The sequence below is a fragment of the Glycine max genome, chromosome 3 (genome assembly GCF_000004515.6).
Source record: "Glycine max cultivar Williams 82 chromosome 3, Glycine_max_v4.0, whole genome shotgun sequence".
NCBI classification, from domain to species: Eukaryota; Viridiplantae; Streptophyta; class Magnoliopsida; order Fabales; family Fabaceae; genus Glycine; species Glycine max.
Window position 1 is genome coordinate 10776268 of NC_016090.4, and position 20401 is coordinate 10796668.

The 20401-nt window shown below is 37.3% G+C and overlaps 1 protein-coding gene across 1 annotated transcript; it reads left to right on the top strand.

Moving 5' to 3' along the window:
- The first annotated feature begins 19531 nt into the window (after positions 1–19531).
- Positions 19532–20014, top strand: LOC102667118 (uncharacterized). The gene has a single exon (XM_006577430.1). The coding sequence runs from the start codon at positions 19532–19534 to the stop codon at positions 20012–20014; it is 483 nt and encodes a 160-aa protein (XP_006577493.1).
- The last annotated feature ends 387 nt before the right edge of the window (positions 20015–20401 follow it).

Sequence of the window (20401 nt, forward strand, 5' to 3'; positions counted from 1 at the left end):
ATCAATAAAACATGAACACCCACGGAAACTTAGCATACACGAAGTTGACCTACGTACCTCGCAGAGAAAGCTTTGAGCTTTGAGCACCCACGAGTGTTTCAGCACCCTAGTACCAACAGTGTATGTAGGGTTTTCTTCTAGGCACACTTCCAAGAGCAGTGTAGGGGGTTCTGTGGGTTCGAGCAAGGACAATGTGGGTTTTCCGGCAGTATTGAAAACAATGTGGGACAAAGGTTCTAGTTTAGGCTCTCTCCTCTCTCTTCTCTCTTCTGTTTTTGTTTTTAGTTTGAGGCTTTTCTTCTTTTAGACATTTTTTTGTTTCGCAATTCCAGTTTTTACTTTTCGTTTCAGCAATAAAATTTCCTTCTCTATTGATTAATGGAATGCTAAGTCTCCAACGTTGTTTTCTCTTTAGGATCAAGCACTGTTCTCTTTGAGGTTCTATTATTACTATTAAACTCTGATCAGTTTTTCCTCTTCACCAATTACTCTGTATTTGTTGCCATTAATTCATGCATGCTTAGTGCTTGATTAATTGTCTCTGCGCTTAATTTACGTTCATGCTTAATGATCGTTCATGATTAATTGTTGTATGTGTTGCTTAATTACGTAATGAATGCCTTATGTTAAATTTCGCTTAGTAATTTAATTTAGGGTTAGATTAAGTGGTTGAACTGATAAAGGATAAACTCTCGTAACCTAGGATAAGAGTCTTGCTTGTGAATCAAGGGGAGGCAACATGTTTTAATTCTGATATTTTCTAATTCAATTTTACTCGCTGTTTAATTTACAAAAACAAACAAACCCCCCAATTTGTTACTATTTTATTACTATCTGTTATGAACGTTTGGTTGATCATTGCTCGTTGGGAGACAACCTAGGATCACTTCCTAGATACTGCATTTTTAATGTTTATTTGATTCAGGTACGACCTTGATCATAGGGGAAGTGGGAAACTATTAAATTGAAAACTATTAAGAATAAGCAAAACCAATGATAGAATGCTATCCGTCAGAATATATCAAACAAATGAGCTTCTACAAATTAGCTTGTTCAAAAAGCTTGGTTGATTAAATCTTAGATCTACATTTGTTCTTGCTTTTCTATGGTTCAAATTTTATAGATCTACTCTTGAATCATGTTTTTGTGTTGATTTTAGGTTCTATCATTTTTTAGTCATAATCTTATTGTGCTGAACCTTTAGATCTAAATTTTCTTCCAAAATCTTGATTAGAAAAAGAAACACAAAAATCTAAGTGTAAATCACTTAATCCATGTTGTCTTAGAGTCATGTTTAGTCATAATAATTGTCACATTATGTTCTAAGTTTCTGTTGAATTTTGATTTTGTTGATTGAATTCTAGATACATTTGTTCATGTATTATTCTCATTCTTAGCCTATCTTTTCAATTTTGAGTCTAATTCATGCATGTCATTTAGTTCATAACATGTTCTAAATCAATACCTATAAGTAGTCTTGTTGTTGAACTATGTTTTGCTTTCAAAGTTTCCTATATGATGCCTATGAAAAAGTTGAGTTGTGGTTGGATTTGTGAATCAAAATAAGTCTTAAGCTCTCTTGAATTGTGTTATTCAAGACAATTGAGCATAAACAAACAAATTGTAATTATCCAAGTCTTAAGCAACATAAACACTACTCTTGATTTCTAGGTAGAAATCACTGGTGCTGAATCAAAATAAGTCTTAAGCTCTCTTGAATTGTGTTATTCAAGACAATTGAGCATAAACAAATAAATTGTAATTATCAAAGTCTTAAGCAACATAAACACTACTCTTGATTTCTAGGTAGAAATCACTGGTGTTGGCAGCTTGAACATATGAACTTGTAAAAATTACTGGGAATTGGTCATTGTGAATTTTGAGCTGAAATGTTTATTGAATTTTCTAGACATCTGGAGAAAAAATTATAAAAAAAACCAAGTGATTTGGACAAAAGGAAAAAATAAGAAAAATCACACAAGTTGGCAGGAAAATCAGTATCCAGAAAAGAAAATAAAAGTGAAAGGGAAGTGTGCTTGTTGTTTTGGCTCAAAATTTGTTCTACAATTGGTGCCTATTTTATACCAATCTTAGTTCTGAAATTTCAATTGAAAATTAGTGTGAAAACAAGTGCCAAAACTAGAGGTTTTTTGAGTCTTTCTTTTTTGTTTTTTTTTTACTGTAGTCTAGAGCCATTCTAAGTTTCATTATTTTGAGTCCTAGCTTGCTTTTATGTGCTTTTCATTGCTTTAATTGTTGAATAATCCTTGAAAATTTGTCTTGTTAAAACTCTATTGGTTTAGCTTTCATTTTATTTTTTGGTCTTTGGTTATTGCTTGTCTCTTTGTTTTCTTGTTTGTGAGTTGCCAACTAGGGAATTGGAAAGAAGTATTGGTGTCATCCCTTGAAGAATTTGAGTCAAGAAGAAAGGGGCCAACTACCTAAAGAGCTATTGGACTAAGAAACACTCCGAATTGAGTGAAACACCAAAGATAGAATAGCCACCAAAATTGAGGACTTTTTTTTTGTAATTTTGTAATTGGCAATTTGCTTTGCTTTCAAATTTTGTAACAAAAAGGCCTTTCATTGGAAGTAAGTTGGGAGCCTCCAATAGGTCTCCCTACTTCCATTTGTGTGTAATAATTTTAGGTAATTTTCCCTTAGGATAGTTAGTGTTTTGTTGGGAACCTTAAATGAGGTCATCCAAACACTCTTAGGATCCGCCTAGTTTGCATTTCTTGCTTACTTTCATCATAGCTTATCTTCTTTACTAGTCACCCCTAGTTTATCTTGTTATTGCATAATACTTCTTGCTTATCTGCTTATCTTGAGTTCTTTTGAACCCTAGCTTTTACCTTTTGCAAACCCCCAACAAGAAAGAACCACAACTTAGGAACCAACATGAGTCATCATTCATCTAGTGTTAATGGCGAGGGTATTAGTCATAAGGATCCTTTGTCTAGAATCTTAGATGAATTGAGTTCCCTCAAGTTATGAAAAAAAAACTAGAAAGAAAAGAAAAAGGAAAAGAGAGGATAGAAATAAATCAAGATAAGAGAAAAAAAATAAGAAAGGAAGAAAGAAATGAAAAGAGAAAAACATGCCTCCTATAGTAGTCATGAATCTCTTGTAAGAGTTTAAGTGAAGAACTTAGCGACTATTATAGAGGGCGCTATAGTAGTCATTCCTCCAATAGTAGTCATGACACTTGAATCGGACATTCGAGTCAAAAGTTATAGGCCTAAATTGGATATCCAAGTCAAACAACCATTCTTGCGCCAAGATTTCCAGTGAGGTTTGTCCATAAATATCAATCGGGTCTAGTTTACGACCGATGTTGGCTATTTTTTTTCTGTTCAATCCCTGAATAATTTTCTGATGATGTCGATTACGAAATATTCGGTTGGCTTCATCCGGCGATGCATTTTGGGATACCTCGACCGATAATCTTTCTTGGCTGATGCCGGATAGGATTTTTTCGATCAATGTTTGTCATGGATTTTTTTTGTTGCCGAGGTTGGCTATATTTTTCTTTGCCGATTCAATTAGTGCAGGCATATGTCGACTGAAAAACCATGTCAATTGAGTTCACATGAAATACCATAGGCAACCTCAATGGTAAACCTTTTAAGCGACATCAAACAAGAAAACTTCCTCGATCGTACAAAAAATATTATTGGCCAGCATTGGTGAAAAATAAAAACATTGCCCAATTTCGACTGAAAAACAACCATTCTTGCACCAAGATTTTCGGTGAGGTTTGTCCATAAATATCAGTTGGGTCTAGTTTACGACCGATGTTGGCTATTGTTTTTCTATTCAATTCTCGAATAATTTTTGGATAATGTTGATTACGAAATATTCGGTTGGCTTCATCCGGTGATGCTTTTTGGGAGATCTCGACCGGTAATTTTTCTTGCCCGATTTTGGCTAGAATTTTTTCCGATACAAGTTTGTCAAGGATTTTTTTTTTTTTGCTTGCAAGGTCTGCTATATTTTTCTTTGCATGTTCAATTAGCACAGGCCAATGTTGGCCGAAACACCATGTCAGTTGAGTTCGCACGAAATACCATAGTCGACCTCGATGGTAAAACTTTTGAGGATATCAAACAAGAAAACTTCCTCGATCGTACAAAAAATATTATTGGTTGGCGTTAGTAAAAAAAACATTGCAGTGTCGGCGGGAAAACAACAATTTTTGCGCCAAGATTTCCGGTTAGGTTTGTCCACAAATATTAATCGGGTCTAGTTTACGACCGATGTCGACTATTGTTTTTCTGTTCAATCCCTAAATAATATTTTGATGAAGTTGATTAGGAAATGTTTAGTTGGCTTCATTCGGTGATGCTTTTTGGGAGACCTTAACCGGTAATCTTTCTTGTCCGATGTCGGCTAGAATTTTTTTTGATCCAGGTTTATCAATGATTTTTTTTTGCTGTCGAGGTCGGGTAAATTTTTCTTTGCCAATTCAATTAGTGCAGGCATATGTCAGCCAAAACACCACGCCAGTTAAGTTCACACAAAATACCATAGGCGACCTGGATGGTAAACTTTTTGAGTGACAACGAATAAGAAAACTTCCTCGATCGTACAAAAGATATTATTGGCCGGCGTTGGTGAAAAATAAAAACATTGCACAATGTCGACTGCAAAACAACCATTCTTGCGCCAAGATTTTCGGTGAGGTTTGTCCACAAATATTAGTCGGGTCTAGTTTATGACCGATGTCGGCTATTGTTTTTCTATTCAATCTTTGAATAATTTTCAGATGATGTCGATTACGAAATGTTCGGTTGGCTTCATCTGGTGATGCTTTTTGGGAGATCTCGACCGGTAATTTTTCTTGCCCGATGTCGGCTAGAATTTTTTCCGATACAAGTTTGTCAAGGATCTTTTTTTACTTGCGAGGTTGGCTTTATTTTTCTTTGCCTGTTCAATTAGCGCTGGCCAATGTCGGCCAAAACACCACGTCAATTGAGTTCGCATGAAATACCATAGCCGACCTCGATGGTAAAACTTTTGAGGACATCGAACAAGAAAACTTCCTCGATCGTATAAAAAATATTATCGGCCGGCGTTGGTGAAAAAAAACATTGCAGTGTTGGCGGGAAAACAACAATTCTTGGGATATATTTTCAAAAATTTGTTCTTTTGAGAAGATAAGACAATTTGTTCTTTTGAAAGGATAAGACTTTTTGGTCAATAGAAAACTCTGAAGAAATTTGTGTCCCATGTCACCAATTTATAGGCCTTTTATAGCCATTAAAAAATTAAATGAAAAGATGTGACTCTTGGGATATATTTTCAAAAATTCCTCACTGGTAATCGATTACCATAATGGTGTAATCGATTACATAGTTATTTCTGAAGAGTTATGACTCCTCTCATTTGAAATTTGAATTTTTAAACACTGGTAATCGATTACCAACTCACTATAATCGATTACATAATTTGAAATTTAAAATCAAATTTCTTAAGGCTATTTTAAAATGTTCAAAACCTCTAGTAATCAATTACAAGCCTTGTGTAATCGATTATATGCTTTCGAAAACATTTAAAACCATTTAAAACCTTTTCAGAAAGCATATTGGCCATTGGTAATGGATTACATCCTCTGGTAATTGATTATCAGAGAGTAAATCTCAATTTAAAATGGTTTAGATAAAATTCTTTGGCCAGACCTTTTGCTTTTTCAATTTGGAAACTTCTTCCTAAGACTCTAGAGATCAACTAGGTCATTTATCTTGAATTTTCTTGAAGTCTTGTCATGAATTAAACTTGAGAAGCACCTTTCTTTGACATCTTCAAAACATCATGATATCTTGCTTCTACAAATGCAAGCTCTCGAGAAATTCAAATGGTCATCACTTTTCACTCGGATGTCCGATTCAGACCAATAATATATCGAGACGCTCGAAATTTAACATGGAAGCATATGGAAAATTCAAACGGCCATAAATTTTAACTCAATGCTCGACTCAAGCCTATAATATATCGAGATGCTTGAAATTGAACACGAAAGCTCGGGACAAATGCAAACGGCCAAAACTTTTGACTCGGGTGTATGATTGAGGCCCATGATATATCAAGACACTCAAAATTGAACAGCAAAATCTCTCCAGAAATTCAAATTGTCATTGCTTTTTGATAGTCGATGAAAATGACTAACTTTTGTGTATAAAACTTGTATAAATTGTATCAAACTCTTCCAATTTATGGTTATTTAGTAATGATATAAGTATTTTTTGTTAAGTATAGGTAATAAATACTTAGTATTTTCATTTTGTGTGTTTAATAATCATTTTCTCTCAATTTCAAGTTAATTAGGCAAGCTTTGGAAAAGGCTATTTTCACCTTCTCGCTAAGCCAATCTACTGGCTTAGCGAGCATCCGCTAAGCGCAACACTCCTGGGCTAAGCACGAGGAAGAATCCAGAAAAAGATGAGCTGTACAGGTTCGCTAAGCGCACTGCTTTATCTCTCTAAGTGCACCGCTTCAGTTCATCCGCTAAGCGAGAAAGGCACTAAGCCAAAAATCATTAACGTGCGTTAAGCGGTCCATACGTGCACTAAGCGCACGAGCACGAACAAGGCCACCTATTTAAGCCTGAAATCAGATTTTGTGAAGGGAGTTTGGACTGGGATTCAGAGCTTTGCATGTCTAGGGTTTCTAGAGAGAGAAAGGTCCAAGTTCTAGAGAGTTTTGAGAGATTTTGCTGTGTGAAGATCTGCAGAGACCAGAGCTTGAAGCAGGAGCCGGTTTGAGAGCTTCAGATGAGTTTGTGAGTGATTGTGAGATCCTAGAGGTGAAGGAGACATCCTTACCACTTGTATTTTTGCAATCTTTCATCTTGTTCTTCTCTTTGTTGTTAAGAAGGCTTCCTGGTATGGAAAGCTAAATCCTCTGTTGGATCTTCCCTGTAGGTACCTGATGTAAATATATTTCTATCTATTTAATGATGTTTTGTGTGTTCTCTGTGTTATCTGCTTCTCATTCCAGTATGCCTTTACCTTGATCACGTAGATGCATTCTTTGTTAGGGTCATTCAATAGTGAAAACTGGTCTGACTCTAAAGTCCTTGATAGTGCAGGGCTGAGTTGTCGTGCTTTCACGAGGATCGGGGTGCGATAAGTTAGTTGAGTATGTGTGTCTTAATGCGGTCCTGGTTGAGTTTAGTCTTACAAGAGGAATCTGTGGACGATGCTTGATCAGGATTAGGCTAAACTATCATGAGGAATCGAGGTTTAGTATCTCAGGAGACACCATAAGAACACATGAGCATTGTTAGATAGAGAATATCTTTTTAGCATCAGGCACTTATTAGGAAGACCAATGTGTTCTCTACTTGTTTTTACACATCATTTCTCTCGCGTGATTTTCTTTCTTTTTGCACAGATAGTTTATACACTTGTTCATATTCACACTTACTTTTACACACTAGACGCCTATTTGCTGAAATAGCTTACCAAATAACACAAGTTCCCCGAGTGTTCGATACTCGGTTCTTACCATTTTATACTACTTGTGCGATCTGGTGCACTTGCCGGAAGCTAAACACTTTTCACTCGGATGTCCGATTTAGGCCGACAATATATCGAGATGCTTGAAATTAAACATGGAAGCATAAGGCAAATAAGAACGGCCATAACTTTTCACTCGGATGTTTGATTCAAGCCTATAATATATTGAGATGCTCGAAATTGAACACGAAAGCTCTGCACAAATTCAAACGGCAATAACTTATGACTCGGGTGTATGATTGAGGCCCATGATATATCCAAAAACTCGAAATTGAACAACAAAACCTCTCGAGAAATTCAAATTGTCATAAGTTTTCACTCAGATGTTCGATTCAGGCCCATAATATATCGAGACGCTCGTAATTAAACATGGAAGCAAAAGGCAAATTCAAACGGCCATAACTTTTGACTCGGATGTTCGATTTAATCGCGAACAAAGAGTCGTTAAGGCATTGGACCTTGAGACGACGTTTAAAAATTTTGAAAAGTGGGTGGAGTAATTAAGGCATTTGACCTTGAAACGTTCTCAAGTGATATTTGATAAAAATAAGAAGTTTGGTTGGGAATTGATTTCCTTTATTTGTTTATTAGTTTCTAGTCCCATAAACAGAGGAAACAACTTCACGACACTAATGACCGACTAGAACTTAACCTTACAAGCAAAGTGAAATTACCAACTGTAAAGGGGAGAAGATGAGTACATACAAAATAATAGAGAGGACCCATATGGGTATATGGATTATATTCAACTCTTAAGAAAAGAAAAGAAAAATGAAGAAGAACTAATCGGATGTTGCACAAGGTACAAGGCTAGCAAGAGAAGCGATGTAGGGAATGACCCACGATCACGATTTGGCGGCGCCTCAGCTTCGCTTTTCTTCTTCTCTTCCTCTTCCTACGTTTTTTACTCTATCCCAAACTTGTTGAACCCTCTAAAACCCTTCCCCTCCATGTCTATTTATAGAAAAAGCCATTTGGGGCAGGGGCAGATCGCCCAGGCGAGTTGATTTCTTAGGCCTGAAGGCTTTTGGTGGCCTAGGCGAGCCAGATGCTAACCTTGGCAAGCTGGGGTCTAGAAAAATCCGCAAAATGACCCTTTTCCCCCTTTCCTTTGTAGCTTTTTGTTTTCTTGACCAAAAACACTGAGTGATTCTTGGCTTTGCACTATAAATGACACCAAACAACGTAATTCGATTAGCAAGGATCAAAATATCATATCAAACGATATTCCCTGGATGAAATTAAGGTCTGACAAATAGGCAAGAATGACTTCCATCTATGGAGAATGAAGATGAGGGCCTTGCTGGTTCAACAAGGACTGGAGAAGGCTCTTGAAGGGGAGAAGATATTGCCTGCAAATCTATCAGAGAAGGAGAAGAAGGATTTTCTCGACAAAGCGCATAGTGCATTGATCCTATCTTTGGGTGATAAGGTTTTGAGAGAAATCTTAAAGGAGAAGAATATTGCTTCTATTTGGTTAAAGTTGGGGAAAACCTATATATGACCAAATCTTTGGCCAACAAGTTGTTCTTGAAGCAAAAGTTGTATACCTTCAAGATGTCATCAAGAAAAGTGTAACGCCTTGAAATTTTGATAACTGAAAATAGATGTTTTATATATTTCTTGTATTATTTAATTAATTGATTAATTTGGATTAGTTGAAGTGTTGTGTGAATTATCCTTGTGCAGCTTCTTGGTGTGGATGTTAGGTTATATAGATATTGATTGATCTGTGTTGGAACTGTGTGATTCCAACATTGACCCAAAACTTGTTTCGGTAAAACCATGATCCTATATTCGTTAACCATTGGATCGCCTTTAACTTTTGATTGTAGACTCGAAACCCAAGCCTGCACGTTTTGACTGTTGGGATTTGCAAAGTAATATATGAAGTGTGAGATGTGACCTTTGCATAGAAGCAGTGTAGTATGTTGGAGTAGGGATTCACCCAGAACTTGCCCAGAACTTGTCTAGGCGAGTCTGAGTTGGGCCAGATTGCACAGGCAAGCAAAATTTTACCCGGGTGAGTCTTGCAGGTTACAAATACGTCCAACAACATAAAAGCATGTGTTTTTCTCCCCCAAAACCCTCACCCAACACCCCCAAATCTCCTCCTCCACCACCCACAAATACCGGTGACCTCCACAAGTCGTTGTTGCTTGCCACTGGACCACTGCATGGAGAAGAACACTTTAATCAGAGAAAAATCCTCTAAAACCAACTCAAGGATTCGATAGAGAATGGAGCTCTCGACCTTCCCTTCGTAGTTTCTTTGAGGTAACCATGATTTCTAAGCCTTCTCCTAGTTAGTTAAAGCCTATCTTTGCATCTCTTGTGACTTGGGTACCGTTATTGGATGTTTTTTCACTTCCTTTGAAAAACCCTTGAAAATGAGACATTGTAAAAGTTACATTTTTATGAAACAGATTTTGCTTTTGTGACGTTTGTCAAACCCTAATCACATTGGTGTGATCGGAATTTCAAAATGGCGTCTCTTTGATGTGGACCTCAAAACACCCTGTTAGCCCCTTTTTTAATTGAATGGGTATTTGACCCCAAAGGTTAATGTTAATCTTGTCTTTGAAATCTATATTAAATTGTCTTCAATTTGGTATATATAGTTCTATGTTTAGACGAACGGACGTGAACCTAAGAGATCTCAAAACAACGCCGCAAGGATCTTACATGCGAATATAAATAGGTGGGGGAGTTTATTGTTTGTTTACAAATTTTGATACCATATTTTGGGTCAGGGAACCCAATTATGGGAATGTATGTGATGGAAGCTTGCTTGTGGGGCTTCTATGGAGGCTGGATCTTTGAGCTTCAATGAGGTCCTTTAATGGTGATTTTCCACCATGGAGATGCAGCGGAAGACAAAGGAGAAGAGGTGAGAGGAGGCGCCATCCACTAGGGAATAAGCCATAGAAGAAGGAGCTTCACCACCAAGATGAGCCTTGGATAAGAAGCTTGGAAGGATGCTTCAATGGAGGAAAAGAAAGAGGGAGAGAAAGAGAGAGGGGGGAGCACGAAATTGAAGGAATAAAAGAGGGAGAGAAGTGGAACTTTGAAGTATGTCTCACAAGACTCTCATTCATCAAAGTTACAACAAGTGTTACACATGCTTCTATTTATAGACTAGGTAGCTTCCTTGAGAAGCTTTCTTGAGAAAACTTCCTTGAGAAGCTTCTTTGAGAAAACTTGCTTGAGAAGCTAGAGCTTAGCTACACACACCCCTCTCATAACTAAGCTCACCTCCTTGAGAAGCTTCCTTAAGAAGATTCCTAAAGAAGCTTGAGCTTAGCTACACATACCTCTCTAATAGCTAAGCTCACCTCCTTGAGATGAGAAGCTAGAGCTTAGCTACACACCCCCTATAATAGATAAGCTCACCCCCATGACAAAAAACATGAAAATACCAAAAAAAGTCCTTACTACAAAGACTACTCAAAATTCCCCGAAATACAATGCTAAAACCCTATACTACTAGAATGGCCAAAATACAAGGCCCAGACGAAGGAAATACCTATTCTAATATTTACAAAGATAAGCGGGCTCATACTTAGCCCATGGGCTCGAAATCTACCCTAAGGCTCATGAGAACCCTAGGGCCTTCCCTTGGATCTCTAGCCAATCTACTTGGAGTCTTCTACCCAATGCCATTGCTGGGGTAGGATTGCATCATTCCCTCCACCTTGGAAAGGATTTGACCTCAAATCTGAGGTTCTTCATACTCTGGGCTCCTTCCCTCAACACCTGTAAAAAGAACAAAAACATATGTATTAGTGGTGTTTGGTATGTTGAAGTAAGGTAAGGTCTGAAAACCCATTTCCTGGGCATCTTCCCATGAAAGAACATGGTTTCTCACCAACTCAATGAGTGGTGCTACAAGTATAGAAAAATATGGGACAAACCTTTTGTAAAAGTTTGTTAAGTCATGGAAGCCCCAAATTTTTCTTATACTTGGTGGAGTGGGCCACTCAGGAATGACCTTTATTCTCTTAGGGTTCATGGGAACCCCTTGATCACTATTTGAAAAATTAAGAAAAGTAACGCAATAAAACATACCTTTTTTTGTATTTTCATATTGATTATTCCTACCAAAAAGTATGACAAACCTAAGGTGTCCCATATGAGTACCTAAGTTTGTATTGAAACTAAAAATAAGAACAAACCTACCTAATGGGTCCCTATGTATACAAATCATGAAGATGTTGGGTGCATGAGTGATTTTACAAAAGAGTGTTGCACCACTCAAAAAATTCATCATACCACCTATTTTAGGGACTTGGTTCCTAATAATACCTATTTTGGGCACCAAGAAAGCACAAGGATCTAAGCTCTTGTGAACCAAACCCTCATCCAACAACTTCTTTACTTGAGGAATAAACTCAAGCCCAATAGGTGTGGCAATGCTAGCAAGTGCCTTTTTACAAAAGAGAAAATGTGGAGGCTGTCTAAGAGGGAAAGTTTCTTTAATGTTTGTCTTTATTGTAAAATGAGTTTCCTTCTTAGCTAAACTCTTGGAGGAGACACTTACCTCCTTACACTTCTCTTTAACCACTAATGGTTGTCCTTCTTCTTGGGGGTAGATTTCTTCACTAGATTCTTCCGCTTTTGCTTTTTCACTTTCACTAGAGGAAGGTGAAGTAGTAGCCTCATCCTGGCTACTATAAATGTCTTGGCCCCTCATAATCATGGTTTTTGTGGTGGGGCATTGAGAAGTAATGTGCCCTCTTCCAAGACATTTAAAGCACTTTATAGAGCTAGTTTTCTCTTGCATACTAGCCTTAGGGGCTTGCTTTTCTATTGTCTTCCCCTTATCATCTTTGGGCTTAGAAGGTGTCGCCCCAAAGATGCCTTGACCTTGGTCTTTCTTTGGATAAGAGTGAGAGCCATAAGATTTTGACGTAGACTTTTTTTTAAGTTGTTGCTTTACCCTTATTTCCCAATCTAAGTTAGCCTCTACATTGTCCTTCCTATGGAGGTATGGGAGATTAATGTTATCCTCTTGAGGCTTTCTTTCCTTTTCTCTCCTATGGGAGTGAAGTCTAAAATGTTACCTATGCCTTCCTTCGTAATAGTCACGAAGTTCTTCACTTAGGCTCTTGCAAGAGTTATGACTACTATAGGAGGCATATTTTTCTCTTTTCATTTCTTTCATTATTTTTCTTCTTTCTTCCTCTCTTATTTTCTTTCTTTCATCTTGACTTATTTCTTCCACTCTTTTTTTTTTCCTTTTTCTTTTCTCTCTTGTTTTTCTTTCCATAACTTGAGGGAACTCAACTCATCTAAGATTCTGGATAAAGGGTCTTTATGACTAGTACCCTTGCCATTAACACTAGATGAATGATGACTCATGTTGGTTCCTAAGTTGTGGTTCTTTCTTGTTGGAGGTTTGAAAACAAAAGGTAAAAGAAACTATGGTTGAAACTAGCCAAAATAAACACTAAAAGAGGTGTGAAAGATAAGGTAAAAACTAATTGGTAAAATGCAAGCTATCTAGGCGGTTTGACAATGGAAGCTAAAAGAAATAAGCTACCAAAGTAAGCAAGAAATGTAAACTAGGCGAATCCTAAGAGTGTTTGGATGACCACATTTAAGGTTCCCAACAAAACACTCACAATCCTAAGAGAAAATTGCCTAAAATTATTACACACAAAGGGAAGTAGGGTGACCTATTGGAGGCTCCCAACTTACTTCCAATGAAAGGCCTTTTTGTTACAAAATTTGAAAGCAATGAAAGTAATGTAAATTGTCAATTACAAAATTGCAAAAAGGTCCTCAATTTTGGTGGTTTTTCTCTCTTTGGTGATTCACACAATTTGGAGTGCTTCTTAGTCCAATAGCTCATAAGGTGGTTGGCCCCTTGCTTCTTGACTCAAATTCTTCAAGGGATGGCACCAATCCTCCTTTCCAATTCCCTATATGGCAACTCACAAACAAGGAAACAAAGAGACAAGCAATAACCAAAGACCAAAAAATGAAATGAAAGTTAAACCAATGGAATTTTAACAAAACAGTTTTTCAAGGATTATTCAACAATTAAAGCAATGAAAAGGACATAGAAGCAAGTTAGGACTCAAAGAGAAACTTAGAATGACTCTAGAGTAGAGTAAAAAAAAACAAAAAAAAAAGACTCAACAAACCTCTAGCTTTGGCACTTGTTTTCAAACTAATTTTCTATTGAAATTTCGGAACTAAGATTGGTATAACATAGGCAGCAATTATAGAATAAATTTTGAGCCAAAACAACAAGCACACTTCCCTTTCACTTTTTTTTTTTTTTTGGATACTGATTTTTCTGCCAACTTGTGTGATTTTTATTATTTTTTCCTTTTATCCAAACCACCTGGTTCTTTTTTTATAACTTTTTTTCAGATGTCTAGAAAATTCAGTAAAAATTTCAGTTCAAAATTCAAAGTAACCAATTCTCAGTAATTTTTACAAGTGTGTATGTCCAAGCTGCCAGCACCAGCGATTTGTTTCTTTAAGCATGGTATATTGATTGCCTTGGGCTTACTTTCAACCTTCCTATGTATGTTGAACTCACTAGGATTGTTTACCACAGTTTTAGGAGTTCAGTATTCACTTAGGATCAACATTTCAGCCAGCAATTCAATCACCAAAACTCAAATTCACAATAGACACAATCATAAGGAAACCTAAAAGTTCAAGAAAAGGTTCACAATCAAAGACTCTCTAAGAATTTTGCATGAACATGTTAAGGACTAATTAACATGAAAGATTTGACTCAAATCAAATAATAGGCTAAAACAATTTCATACACTCATGAACAAATGAGTTAGACAAAGAAACAAGAAAATAAAATTCAGCACAACATAAGAAATCTTATGTGACAAGTTTCATGACTAGACATGACTTCTATGACAAAACTACAATAGGTGAACAAGTCACTCTAGATTTTTGAGGTTTTCTTCTATTTTAATATTTTTGTAAGAATTTTATATTTTAGGTTTCAGCCACCAAAAATAACAAGACAAAACTCAAAGGAACCTAAACTCAACACAATTCATGGTTCAAGAACAAGAACAAGAAATTTGAACCATAGAAAATCAAATATAGTTTTTATAGCAAGTTTAATCGGTGGAAACTCTAAAGAATCATGTTAACAAAATTTAGAACAAGACATGTGAGGAGATACATGGAGAAAAATGAAGAAACAGCAATGGAAGAGAAGGTAAAGAAAAAAAATTAATGGAGGTTTAAGGAGCGCCTACTTGAAGCTCTTGTGCTCTGATACCACTTGATGGAAGCTTGCTTGTGGGGCTTCTATGGAGGCTGGATCTTTGAGCTTCAATGAGGTCCTTTAATGGTGATTTTCCACCATGGAGATGCAGCGGAAGACAAAGGAGAAGAGGTGAGAGGATGCGTCATCCACTAGGGAATAAGCCATAGAAGAAGGAGCTTCACCACCAAGATGAGCCTTGGATAAGAAGCTTGGAAGGATGCTTCAATGGAGGAAAAGAAAGAGGGAGAGAAAGAGAGAGGGGGGGAGCACGAAATTGAAGGAATAAAAGAGGGAGAGAAGTGGAACTTTGAAGTATGTCTCACAAGACTCTCATTCATCAAAGTTACAACAAGTGTTACACATGCTTCTATTTATAGACTAGGTAGCTTCCTTGAGAAGCTTTCTTGAGAAAACTTCCTTGAGAAGCTTCTTTGAGAAAACTTCCTTGAGAAGCTAGAGCTTAGCTACACACACCCCTCTCATAACTAAGCTCACCTCCTTGAGAAGCTTCCTTAAGAAGATTCCTAAAGAAGCTTGAGCTTAGCTACACATACCTCTCTAATAGCTAAGCTCACCTCCTTGAGATGAGAAGCTAGAGCTTAGCTACACACCCCCTATAATAGCTAAGCTCACCCCCATGACAAAAAACATGAAAATACCAAAAAAAGTCCTTACTACAAAGACTACTCAAAATTCCCCGAAATACAAGGCTAAAACCCTATACTACTAAAATGGCCAAAATACAAGGCCCAGACGAAGGAAATACCTATTCTAATATTTACAAAGATAAGTGGGCTCATACTTAGCCCATGGGCTCGAAATTTACCCTATGGCTCATGAGAACCCTAGGGCCTTCCCTTGGATCTCTAGCCAATCTACTTGGAGTCTTCTACCCAATGCCCTTACGGGGTAGGATTGCATCAGTATGTTTGTCCCTGTGTATGTTGGTTTTCAAGAAAAATTGAGTTTTTAACTAATTGGATGTGATATATTTGTTATTGATGAATGAAATTGTGAATGGTGTTGTCGTTATAATGATTGAAATTTTTGGGAAAAGTTTTAATTATAGAAGAGACTCTGCCCAAAATTTATATTTGTTCTTTTATTCACTTTTTTTATTAAATTTTAAATGGGCATAAGAGTTTGTTTCGTATACCATAGTTCTCTTTAATTTGGAATTTTCCCTAAAATATCAATCTTGTGGTATTATAAATTGCTATTGTATGAGATTTGTGTTGTATGAAGACTTGGGGAATGTGAATCCCAGGCATGAATGTGTGTGTGTGTGTGGAATGCTATTGCTTGTGATGTTGATGATATTGAGATGAGATGATTGTTGACATTGATGATGACATTGAGATGAGATGATATTGACGTTGATGATGACATTGAGATGAAGAGGATTGCTTAGAGATATTTAACTATCCACGGTTAGTGCATTGATGATGCTCAATGTTTCATACTTCATAATTGCATGGAAATAGTGTATACTTTGTCGGTAAGTACCTATGGTTTTTCATGAGGAAGAATGTTGGTACTTGGGGCATATCACTCAGTTGGGCTAAGCTCAATAGTTGGGCTAAGCGCAGCTTCAGCGTGCTTAGCGCGAAGGAGAATCTGGCAAAGCATCAGCATCAAGGTCGTGCACTAAGCGCGAGACCAGTGCGCTAAGCACAGCAAGTGTCTTCAGCCAGGCTCAGCACAAGAATGGCGCTAAACCCAAACCCACTTACTCGCGCTAAGCGTGAAGGAGGCGCTAAGCGCAACGTCGTGATTTCAGAGCCTATTTAAAGCCTGTTTTGTGCAGAATTAGGGTACACACTTTTGATTGAAGCAGGATCGAAACTTAGTCTTACAAGAGGGATCTGTGGATTAAGTTTTGGTTTTAATTATGTTGTTACAATAATGTTGTTTAGTCTAGGCCTAGTCTTACAAGAGGGATCTGCAGACGAAGCTTAGACAAATTAGGCTAAACTTTCATAAGCTACTTGAGCTGAGTCTAGTTTACAAGAGGGATCTGCGAACGAAAATCAGTTTAAGTTAGTCTAAACCTAAGAGGGCCGTCTAAATTGGGCCTAGTCCAACAAGAGGGATCTGAGGACAAAGCTTGGATTGATTCCGTCTGACGAGGGATCGAGGTTTAGTAATTTGGGCTACAACATAGAACACAAGAGCATGATTGATTAGAGAAATATATTTATATGCATCAGCTTGTTTGTTAGAAAGACCCAACATTTGTACCTACTACTATCACTTTTACTTACCTTGTATTTTATAGTTTTTAGCTTACAGGTTTAGTTTAAACTCTATTTGTAATTATCAATCATACATGTTCTCTCAGCAGTGCTTCATTTCTGAACATAACTCAGGCTAACATTAGTTCCCTGTGTTTGATACTCAGATTCATCCATTTTAATTTTTAAATACTTGACGATTTGGTGCGCTTTCCGGTAAACCCCCATTGAAATTCTCTTGAAACATAATTGAGAAAAAAGTAACTGCAATGGGGAGTCAACAAAGTATTTATGGCGCCATTGCCGGGGAACTAAGCTGTTAATAGAGTTTAGTTCAGTTTAGCAGCATTGCTTTATTTTTGCTTTCTTTGATTTATTGATTCTTTTGACTAACATAGTAGTTATAGCATATTCATTGTTCTTTTGAACTGGATAACTATTGTTCTATTTTCTTGTGTGCAAAGAAGATCTACTACAGGTTATTTGATCCCCATTGATTTGGAGATTAACGCCACTTGTAGAAGACGTAATCAAGAAAGAATTAGAAAATTTTTGCAGGATTTAGATGCAGTAGCAATTCCAGAGGAAGAACCTCAATCTTCTGAGGCATCTTCTAGTTTTCCTATTGCAGGACATTCTCATTTAGATCCTATCGAAGACCACATCATGGCTGAAGAGCCAAGAAGAGTCACCCTAGAAGATTATTCAAGTTCTAATGTGCCACAATTTTTCACCAGCATTGCACCACCAGAAGTTCAAGCCCAAACCATTACATATCCACCATCATTGATTCAGTTGATACAAAATAATTTGTTTCATGGATTACCAAATGAAGACCCATATGCACACTTAGCCACCTACATAGAAATATGCAATACTATGAGGTTGGTTGGAGTGCCTGAAGATGCAATTCGATTGAGCTTGTTTTCATTTTCTTTATCAGGAGAAGCTAAGAGGTGGATTTATTCATTTAAAGGCAATTGTCTCAAGACATTGGATGAGGTTGAGGAGAAATTTCTCAAGAAATATTTTCCTGAGTCTAAGACTACAGAAGGCAAAGCTGCCATCTCTTCTTTTCACCAATTTCTCGATGAATCTTTGAGTGAGGCCTTGGAAAGATTCTGTGGTTTATTGAGAAAGACTCCCACTCATGGATTCTCAGAACCGATACAGCTCAACATTTTTATAGATGGGTTAAGACCGCAGTCCAAGCAGCTATTAGACGCTTCTACAGGTGGGAAAATCAAATTGAAGACCCCTAAAGAAGCCATGGATCTCACTGAAAATATGGCTGCAAGTGACATTTCTATTTTGAGAGATAGAGCCCACATTCCTACTAAAAAGAGTTTATTGGAGCTAACCTCCCAAGATGCATTGTTGGCACAAAATAAGTTGTTGTCTATGCAACTTGAGGCATTGCCAACTCAAATTCATTCTGCCCATACTTCACATGCTTTTGTTTTGTAGGTTGCAAGATGTACCATCTATGGGGGAGCTCATGAATCTGGATGTTTTATCCTTATTGAAGAACAAACCACTCATGAAGTCAATTACATGGGAAATTAGCCCAAAAACAATTTTAATGCAGGAGGATTTTCTGGATTCCAACATGGCCAACAATACAATCAACAACAGGGACAATGGAAGAACCACCTTGGAAATCAATTCAATAGAGATCAAGGTGGACCATCCACAAGGCCACAACAACAAGGGCCTAGTCTCTATGATCGCACAATGAAGTTGGAAGAGACTCTAGCTTAGTTCATGCAGGTTTCTATGTCCAACCAAAAGAGCATAGAGTCTGCCGTAAAGAATCTGGAGGTCCAAGTGGGACAGCTTGCAAAGCAATTGGCGGATAGATCATCAAGCAGTTTTACAACTAACACAGAGAAAAATCCCAAGGAGGAGTTTAAAGTTATGATGACTAGAAGCAGAATGGCAATCCATGTGGATGAGAGTGAAGCTGAGAAGAAGATGGAGGAACATAAACAACAGTTGGCACCTAAGCCAGCACTTGAACCTGTTTCTGATTTTGTAGAACTTTAAGAGATTAATGAGGAGGCTGAAGATGATAAGGAAGAAGAGACACCAATAAAAGAGAAAGAAAATGAAAGAATAAAAGAAGAAGAAAAAGAAAAAGAAAAAGAAGTTGAAAAATGAAAAATGAAAAACAAAAAGAGAAAGTTATTGATGATGAGATGAGGAGAAACAAGAGTGAGGCAAACACTGAAAAGAAGAAGGATACTACTCCAAATGAAGGCAAGGAAGTACCTTATCCTTTGGTACCTTCCCGAAAAGAGAAAGAAAGACATTTGGCCAGATTTCTTGATATCTTCAAGAAACTAGAAATTACTTTGCCCTTTGGAGAAGCACTTCAACAAATGCCCCTCTATGCCAAATTTTTAAAAGATATGTTGACAAAGAAGAACCGATACATCCATAGTGACAAAATTGTGGTGGAAGGCAATTGTAGTGTTGTGATTCAACACATTCTTCCACCTAAGCACAAAGATCCTGGAGTTGTCATGATATCGTGTTCCATTGGTGAGGTTGCTGTTGGAAAAGCTCTCATAGACTTGGGAGCTAGTATCAACTTAATGCCTCTGTTTATGTGCCGACGACTTGGAGAGCTTGAGATAATGCCTACGCACATGACCCTTCAGTTAGTTGATCGCTCCATCACAAGACCATATGGAGTGATTGAAGATGTTTTGGTGAAGGTGAAACACCTTATATTTCCAGCTAATTTTGTGGTGATAGACATAGAAGAGGATGCTGATATTCCTCTCATTCCTGGTCGCCCATTCATGTCTACTGCAAGTTGTGTAGTAGATATGGGAAATAGGATGTTGCAAATTGGCATAGAAGATCAGAAAATCATCTTTGATCTATTTCATGAAGATAAAGAGCCACCTAATCGGAATGTCTGTTTTAAAGTTCATGTCATGGAGGAAAGAAGACCTGAGAAGAAGGTCCTTGAAGTGGGAACTTTATTGGATCCTGGATAACAGGATGATGCATCAAGCTAGTGACATTAAAGGAGCTCTTACTGGGAGGCAACCCAGCTTTTCTTTCCCTTCTCTATCTTCATTTTTATTTCTTTCATGTAGTTAGGACATCTTGCTTGTGATTGTGATTTATTTCAGCTTGTTTAGTAATGAACAAAAAGGGTTTTTAAATTATGTGTGTAGAGATAAGTAGAAAATGACTCAGAACAATTTTCAGATTGCTTATCCGCTAAGCGCAAACCTTGTGCTAAGCGCCATCTTTTCACGTGCTAAGCCAAGCTTGCTCGCGCTAAGCACAAAGACCCCTGATTGATTGGCTGAAGGGTTCAGCGAAGCACACATCACTGCGTTAAGCCCAACATCTTCACTGTAAGTTGCACCTTAAGT

Bases quoted from the DNA above. Each gene is read 5' to 3' on its own strand.
- LOC102667118 (XM_006577430.1), top strand. From the start codon at position 19,532: ATGATATCGTGTTCCATTGGTGAGGTTGCTGTTGGAAAAGCTCTCATA.